This window comes from Camelina sativa, chromosome 20, assembly GCF_000633955.1.
Source record: "Camelina sativa cultivar DH55 chromosome 20, Cs, whole genome shotgun sequence".
Taxonomy (NCBI): Eukaryota; Viridiplantae; Streptophyta; class Magnoliopsida; order Brassicales; family Brassicaceae; genus Camelina; species Camelina sativa.
Window position 1 is genome coordinate 21,363,220 of NC_025704.1, and position 8,535 is coordinate 21,371,754.

The 8,535-nt window shown below is 30.2% G+C and overlaps 2 protein-coding genes across 2 annotated transcripts in view; both read left to right on the forward strand.

The window, feature by feature from the left end:
* LOC104771364 (pentatricopeptide repeat-containing protein At5g42450, mitochondrial-like) overlaps positions 1–527 on the forward strand; it is a 3,989-nt gene extending 3,462 nt beyond the window's left edge. The window contains exon 2 of the mRNA XM_019242237.1: positions 190–527. Coding sequence (XP_019097782.1) covers positions 190–375 — 186 coding nt within the window. The 3' untranslated portion in view covers positions 376–527. The remainder of the gene's footprint in view (positions 1–189) is intronic.
* LOC104771365 (BRCA1-A complex subunit BRE) lies at positions 864–3,580 on the forward strand. Its single transcript, XM_010495882.2, has 13 exons — positions 864–1,167; positions 1,279–1,369; positions 1,456–1,651; positions 1,731–1,821; positions 1,987–2,022; positions 2,100–2,201; positions 2,296–2,426; positions 2,513–2,561; positions 2,634–2,723; positions 2,810–2,863; positions 3,032–3,097; positions 3,190–3,287; positions 3,368–3,580. Exons 1-13 carry the CDS (start codon positions 1,090–1,092, stop codon positions 3,432–3,434), a joined length of 1,149 nt encoding a protein of 382 aa, XP_010494184.1. The 5' UTR covers positions 864–1,089; the 3' UTR covers positions 3,435–3,580.

Below are 8,535 nucleotides of genomic sequence, written 5' to 3' on the forward strand. Positions count from 1 at the left end.
GCAGAGGAGCTTATCAAAAGTATGCCTCTTGACCCAGGAATTGGGTTTTGGAAGGCGTTGCTTGGGGGATGCCAGATTCACTCAAACAAGCGTCTGGCTAAGTTAGTAGCGTCTAAGATCTTGGAGATGGATCCCAGAGATGTTTCATCATACGTAATGCTTTCAAATGCTTACTCTGCTGCGGGAAAGTGGCAGAATGTGTCCGAGATAAGGAGGAAGATGAAGGAAATGGGTTTAAAGCGTGTCACAGGATGTAGTTGGATTGAAGTTAGAGACCAAGGTCGTGTCTTTGTGAATGCTGACAAGAAGAACGAACTCAAGGGTGAAGTGTATAGGATGTTGAGACTTATTACACAACATCTTAGAGGAAGATGAATGTGGTTAAAAATTGCGAATGCAACTCTTAACATGTGTAACACAATCTCCTTGAGGGCTTCTATGCCGATCTCGTAATAATTCTGTTATTAGTGTAAGTTATATTAATAGATTCTCTTATAAGAGTGAATTGCATAGAAATTACTTCAAACAAACAATTAAACAAGAATGTGTATCTCCCTATCTCTCTCTATCTCTTTGCTAATGCTAAGAAAAGAAAAACGCGTAACAAAATGTGATTTTTGTTGGGTCTCATTAATTTAAAGGGTGAAAGAGAAAAGTGGAACAATTTTGAAACTCCATTGACGTGTTTGCCCAACCTTAACACTACTCAAGAGTACACTTAAATGTTTTTGTTCCATACATCAGAAAAAGAGTTTGAAAGTCACTGTTTCAAGTAGTACAAAAGCCTTTGGACAGTGCCTATAAAAATCAAGTACAGATGCCTTGTTTCAAAAATTATAATTAAGATAAAAAATAAAAAAAAATAAAGGTAAAAAACATGGTTTATTAAAAAGATTTTGAAACCACATTGGTAACCTTTTTCCCATGTAAAAAATTTCGGTGGATGAATCGTGTGAGCCCTTTTCAATCTCTCTCGTCTACCCCAACCTGGCCACGGTGATCCGTCCGTCGCGCCCTAACCGTACCTCCAAGAACTTTCCAGTTTCCACCACCCGGTAGCGCGTGTAGTACCACCGCCGGATCCCTCACATGGCGTTCGAAGGATTCCCACCTCTAATCGCCGACCAGCTCCACCACTTACTCAATCACTCGCCTGATTCCATCAAGGTAATAATAAGATGGCCCAAATTTCAAACCAGATTCAAGCTTCGAATCATCTCCTGAATTTGTGAATTAGGGTTTCATAAGTCGTAATAGTCTGATTTTGTTTACATGTAGATTGAAAATGTCTGGTCTGGTAACAAGATTAATCCCAAGATCCTCGATCGCTTTACCTTGGTGATACCTTACTGTCTTGAAACGATTAAATGTAAGTTGTTGTTTCTCTTGGGCGATTTTTTTGGTTAAATCGAAGCTGCAGATCTTTTTAAAAATTCGTGTTCATATCGTTGGCAGGGGATGTTATTTACAATTCAGAGTATGCGTTTGACCCTCCTGATTTTGTATTTGGACCCGACGATGAAGATTTTATGCCGTGTAGTAGCACTATTACTCCTGATGATGATGATCAAATATCCTTGCTGAAGAAGGCTTTGTCTGAGTGGGATAACGAGGATTCTACGCGGTTGCTTGTTCTCATTCAAGGATTGAGGTTGTTTCCTTCAAATCTAACCCTTTTTTTTTTTGCGTTTGAGTAATCAATGTTTCTCTTTGAACGATGTATTGTTTAGGGATCAATATGTGGCCTACCAAAGAAGGCGCGTCGGCCAAGTTGATGATGATCGCGTCAAGTTTGAAATTAGTACCGTGTTAACTCGCAAGGTATCCTGCAGGCATTTACATCTTCATATCAAATGTTTGGTGTTATATTGTTTGAATGGTTATGGTTTCTCCAAGCATATTGTTTCCGATTAATGTTTAGGCTTGTCACTGTAACCACCATTTTTAGTTAGAACTTCCATTGTAATCTCGTTCCCCCATTCTCAGGGAATTGAAATGCAAATGGCTTCAGGAGTTGACAAGGTATATATTGCTCTCAAGATTCTTTGTGAAGTAAGACGCATTGTATGCATTTTGACTTTCTATTACCTTTAGTGTAGCCAGAGGAAGTCAAGTTTGCAGTACCTCTTGTGATGGATATGAACATAAACAAAATGGTGGTTGGGTGCCCTTGGAAGCATCAGCAGAAAATTTATCTTCAGGTTTTCTCCTCCTTCCTATATAAGTCGCTTTTATCTATTCTTCACTCTTTTAAAATTTGCTAGCATCTTCTTGATACACTGGTTACGGATGCAGGTAGTGTACCCGATTCTTCGGAAATTTGAATCAACACCTTCAGCACCTCGTTTGAGATTAGTCTCATCTTCTGAATTAAAAGCGCTATTCTCTGTTGAGGATGTTAAACTTCCTCCATGGATGGACGGGATGTAAGTTACACGTATTTACGATGCCTTCAAACAGTGCTTGTTCTAATCGCTATGTTTAACCACCTCTTAAATTTCTATTTCAAAAGGTGCTTGGCTGAATATCTTCCCCATCTTGAAGAAACCCTTGAGAGACAAGTAAGTTGAACTAAATCTTCCCACACGAACTAAATTTCTATTTCAAAGGGCCTTATCAAGCTTAGTTTCTAGATCCAGGAAGCTGTTTCTGCAATTGATTTAAGGAGGAGTTTTATTGAGGCATTGACTATTTTTCTTGGAAGACCTCTTGAAGCTAATCCTGTAAGCATTTCTTGGTGCGCCTTGGCATATGTTTAGAGATATTTCCGAGCTGCTTAACTTTCTTATTTGTTTTTTTTTTTTGCTAGACCTTTTGCCGTCAGGCTACATTCCTTACTGCCTCTGGACAGTTTACTTTCATGGTAATTCAATCACTATTCAGGCCTTAATTTTTCAAAAACAAATTAAACTCAAGCTTTCCAAAATTCACTTTTGCATTTATTCATGTTTCAAACATGTCTTCTTGAGAACTCGAAGTTTCAAAGTAAATATGTAGCAGTGGATAATCTGGGGTTTCGGCTTTGTTTTAGGTTCATTTCTTCTTTTCAACTCAATTTCCAAAGCAGCAACCAACTCTAATGCTTCAGAGTTGTCAGGTATCAAACTATTTGTAAACGAATCAAACAAAAGGCTTTGGGCTTCTCTTTATTTCTTTAGGTTTTAAGAATTGCAAGCTTTTGCTTTGCAGCATTTAAACCAATCGAGTGTACCTGTAAAATCAAACCTCCTCAGTGAGTATCCGTGGAGTCCAAGATGGGAAGTGGGTCGAATGGCTGAGCGACTGTGGTTAGTCTCTTTGGACTCTTTCTTAGATAGTCTCGTTAACTAATTCTCCATCCTAACATTCAAAAGCTTACTTTTTGCAGCGATTTCTTGACCGATGAGGCTGTGAACTTCAAAAAATATTGTAACGAAGTGGTGCTCCAACATTAGAGTACTTGTTGCTAAAGTGAGTTTGTCTTAAATATCTTTGTCACACTTCCGCTATGTTAACTCAAATGGAGTACATTTCTGTTTCAAGGGAAATACTGAATGACAGTTAAAAGCTTTTTTCCTTGATTTCAACGGTTTCTCGATTAGCTCTGTTTCCTTTTTCCATTCATAAAAGTTTTGAATTTAGAGACTTCAGTTGGATATTAGAAAAGAGAAATAAGGGACCGAGAGGGGCTTGTGGTTCGGAAGAGTTTGAAGTTTCTAGAATTAAGTCTTTGGTTTTCCATCGATTAAGAGAAAGTAATAGTTGAACTACCGGTTAAGAAGGTAATTGAGATATCGATGACGGATCGACCTGACATGTCTAGTGAAGGATACACAACATAATGTTTCATTACTTGACTCACAGATAAGTGTCTACGAGATCATCTTATCGGAGCTACATAATCTCTACCAAGTCATTTGTTCTTACATTCCTTTTTAAGACGAGATTTTGATTCACTATCTCGATCTTTTCCCAGATGTTACAATCTCCAGTATGCTAATTGCTAAATATGTTTTTTTTTTCCCTTTTCTGAATAGATTATTATATATATTTAATTATATGAGATGCTATTGGAAAGTACTAATAATTAAAGATATTGAATTAAAAAATATACAACTGTCTTTTAAATTTACTAGAATATAAACCCGTGCTCTAGCACGGGTTGAAATTCCTTCTTCATGTTTATTTAATAATTTTTATTTAAAACATCCGTGATTATTTTATTTGGTTTAAAAGTTTTTTGGATAGAACACTATGTCATGAAATCATATACTGAATATAACTTATGAAAATAACATCTATTTTGTAAAATATATTCGAGTATATCTAGACTTTGGCCCGCGGTATAACGCGGATTAAGTTGTGTGATAAAAAATTAATTTTTTTTGTTAATTTTATTTGATTTGTTTAGTGTTTAAAATTATAAATTGCATTTTGATTGTTAATTATATGACTTAACATATATTATAGCGCATATTAATTTTAGGATCAAATATGTAACGTATGTTTATCAAAATTATCGTGACCGAAAAAGCTTACCAAACAACATTATTCCAAACTTAAATTTAATCAAAGACCATATTTTTGAAATTTTAATCCGTGCTATAGCAAAAAATTATATTTCTTGAAATTTTTTCATATTATAGTGACATATTATTGATCTGTGCTATAACAAATCAAATTAGAGTATTTATAATTTTTAACTTTTTGATCTATCATATATTTATCTATCATATATTTATGATATTCTTAAAAAATATCAAATTAAACTATTTTTAAAGATTCTAAATTAAATTATTTAAAAGTTTATTATAGTATATAAAACTATACAATTCAACAAAAGAAATATTCAAATTTTGACCCGTTACTCGGTCAAAATTTTCTGATAAAGTTAGATTAGATTTTATTTTTTAGTATAATCGAAAATCACTAGTAATCTGCGGAAAAGTGATTAATTTCTAAGATTTTTTTGTTTATATGTGATAAATTAAATATTATTTGGAGATTTTATTTTATTCTTTGGAATATCCTTTTTAAGAAGATCCCAATCCTAAATCTATATAACCTATCAAATAATTAATCCATATAACCTATCAAATAATTAATCTTAGTTATAACTTATATTAATATTATATAGTCTACTAATTTGAAGTTGTGTACTTCCGTTTTATTAAAGAGGGGATTTAGTAACTAGGTAGTAACCCGTGCTACAGTACGAACAAAATATTTTTTATATAAAATATAAATTTGTAAAAGTAGATTAGAATTTTATTATTTTAAATACAAAAATTATGTGTTTATACAATATTGGTATTAAATCCAATTATCAGATTTCAGTTTAGTTTTTGTTTGGATTATTGTGCATAAGATGTATCTACTTTAGAACGAGAAATACGTCCCATTCCGTCTTGTTCCATGTACCGTTTCATTCTATCATTTAAATGATTACTCGTTAGACAATATTTATTAATAGAGATTGGGTAAAAAATTTAGACGGGATACCCAAATTTCCCGTTAAATTCTTACTTTTATTTAGTTAGTTGAAAGTATCCAAAAAAAATATTTAATTGTTTTCAAAAATGTTCCTGTATCGTATCCATTTATATTTGAAAGTTGGAATTAAATTTAATCATCCAAATTTTATGATCTTATCTTGTTTTTTGATTGAAAATATTTTAGATAATTACTTTTATTGTTTGAATTACCCGTTCCCGTTTGTTACACATTCTTTTTTTACAAAATCATATTTTCTTTTTTATAAATGACATCATTTACATGTTACTAGAATATATCCCGTGCTTAAAGCACGGGTGAACATTTTTAAAATTTTTTTGAATATAATAACAAAATTTATTGTTTTTTTTTTAATTATTTTATTTGAGATAGTATTTATTTTTAATTATTATGTAAATCTATTAATCTATTTGAATACTAATTATTTTAGAATATTATAGTATTTTATTTTTGAGGAATTATCACATTTTTATATTGTTTATTTGTTGTATTTGCATCATATTTTGTGAAATATAAAATAGTAATTTTAATATTATAATTGTGAGTAAATAAAAATTATTAATTTATCATCTATATAAATTTAGTTTTACCAACCCGCCAATGTGGAAATTAAAACACACATTTTCATACATTGAGTAATATATCTTCGTTTTAAAAAATTCAAATCACAACATATGCAGAAAATATGCATTTTATTAATTAAATGTATTATATGAAAGTTCTAAACAATTTGTAAATAAAATAAAATAAAGATGATAGGAGAATCATAATTTGAAATCTTAACAAAATCTTCGAATTTAGTTATTAAAAATAATTATATTGTATACTTAGATATAAAATCTTAATTTTTAAAATTATGATTGGTTTATATATATTTTTTAAAAAAATACGTAATTTCGTCCATAATTTATTAGAGAGAGAAAATATTTTTTTAGATTTTTTCAGATTTTTTAATATTTGATATGTGAATGTTTTTTATTTTTTATTTAATTATATTTATTTAAATTAGTTAATTAAGTTTAATTAATTTTTTCTAATGGCAATTGAATGTAATTTTTTACAATTTTTAAGGTTAGTTTCATATTTGTACTTCTCAATTAATATAGTAGGATTAAAAAAAATGTTTCCTATAATTTTCAAATAATTATTCCAAAGTAGAGATTTTGTTCTATAAATATAAAGATGTTTATATTTCAAATAATCTAGTGGAACTTACATGGGTGCAAGTCAGGCAAAAGGGAAGAAAGTTCAGAATGCTCTAGAGAGTGAATGTCAAAGCTTAATTCAAGCAATGCAACATTGTTGGATAAAAGGTCTGCGCAAAGTCATATTTGAAGGAGACTGTCTCGAGCTTACAAAGTTACTACACAGACAATCTTTCAATTTTGGAATGCATAACTGGATCAGAGAAGTATTACACTGGAAGGAAAAGTTTGAAGAAATCAAGTTCACATGGATTGGAAGAGAGGGCAACAAAGCAGCAAATCAACTAGCAAGAGACCCTCTAATCAATAATAATTCCTTCAAGTTTCATTATTATGTTCCGAACAATCTAATAAGGTTCCTCCATGAGGATCATTGTAATGCACACGTTTAATAATTCATACAATCAGATGTTACAAAAAAAAAAAATATAAAGATGTTATAAAATAGGGCAATATATTATGTACTTTTACTATTGCATCAAATAATTTCCCTAATAATTATAACTACTTAGGTAGCAAATATTCCTTACTTATACAATTTCTTTCACCACAAATATCCCGTTTTAATTTTAAATATGGTTACTTTCAAAATCGTATTATTCTCATAAAAATTTAGGTGATTGAAAATATTGTTATCACAATTATGTTCAGTACTAATATGCAGAAATTAGTCGGCTAGAAAAATTCTTAAGTTTGTAGGTTAGATAATAAGAAATTTATGAATAGTTTATTTGTTTTCCAAAATTAGTGATTGGATATATTCAAAACTCATGAAATCAAATCTAAAAAAATCCTGAACTTGAGATAATTGCGGGATCTATATCTCGAATATTTGGTTATCAAGACAAACATTAATATAGACGATTAAATCAATTAGATTATATATTTGAGATTTATGTAAACTTCAATATTCATAATTTTAACAAAATTTGACACCAAGTTTTTAAAAATTTATCGTATTATCACAACTGATGTTTTTATTGAGATTTATGGAAACTATTATAGTGGTTATTTTGATTTATCATGTATTTAACTAATTTATTTACTTTTAAATAAACAGAGACAAATAAAGAACAAATAATAAATAGGCCAGCGAATGGGGTAACAAAATAAAATAAAATAAATTCTATTAAGCTTGTTAATTTAGAAAGAGTAAACAAATGGGGAACCGAATAAAACAAAAAAACTACTAAGCTGACACTAAGTGTAATCGATCTTGGTACCTTTGACACAATTCCTCAATATATTTAACCACCAGATCATTTGTATTTTTTGCCACAAATGATGGAACTAAATTATCTTAAAGCTATGCGAGATAAGTAAAAGAATAGAAAAATGTAAGATCTGATCCGGTAACCCGCGCATTTATCTGAATAAGATATGGGTAATTGACGTTTTTACCCTTTTCAAGAATCAATTAATTTGTCCTATTTCCAATGGTATTGTGATGTAATCATATATATAAAAGTAGAGTTTCAGTCTCTCCTTATTGGTCCACTTGGCAATGCAATTTTAACAAAAAAAAAATATATTAAAACACAAATTTAAAACAATTAAATTTCACATTTAATTCACATAATATAAAACTGAAATCTTTATAGCTTCTCCCTATAAATTATGCATTAACTTTATTTCTCTACTAAGTTGTATTAATCAATTGTATTAAAACAAAACAATAAATTAGAATTGTAACTCTTATTTTTCTAAATGTAATTTTTCATCATTTATCTTCCTATAAATACTCAATATCTTATTTTCTTAGTCTATCACTCTTTCATTCTCTCATCTTCTTCCACTACTCTCAAATCTCTTTTTTGTTTTGTTTTGTTTTGTTTTG

Excerpts from the sequence above, each read along its gene's own strand:
- LOC104771365 (XM_010495882.2), top strand. The coding sequence starts at position 1,090 with ATGGCGTTCGAAGGATTCCCACCTCTAATCGCCGACCAGCTCCACCAC. Across the intron at positions 1,822-1,986 it reads GTACCGTGTTAACTCGCAAG|GGAATTGAAATGCAAATGGC; the intron begins GTATCCTGCAGG and ends CCCCATTCTCAG. Across the intron at positions 3,098-3,189 it reads TAATGCTTCAGAGTTGTCAG|CATTTAAACCAATCGAGTGT; the intron begins GTATCAAACTAT and ends TTTGCTTTGCAG.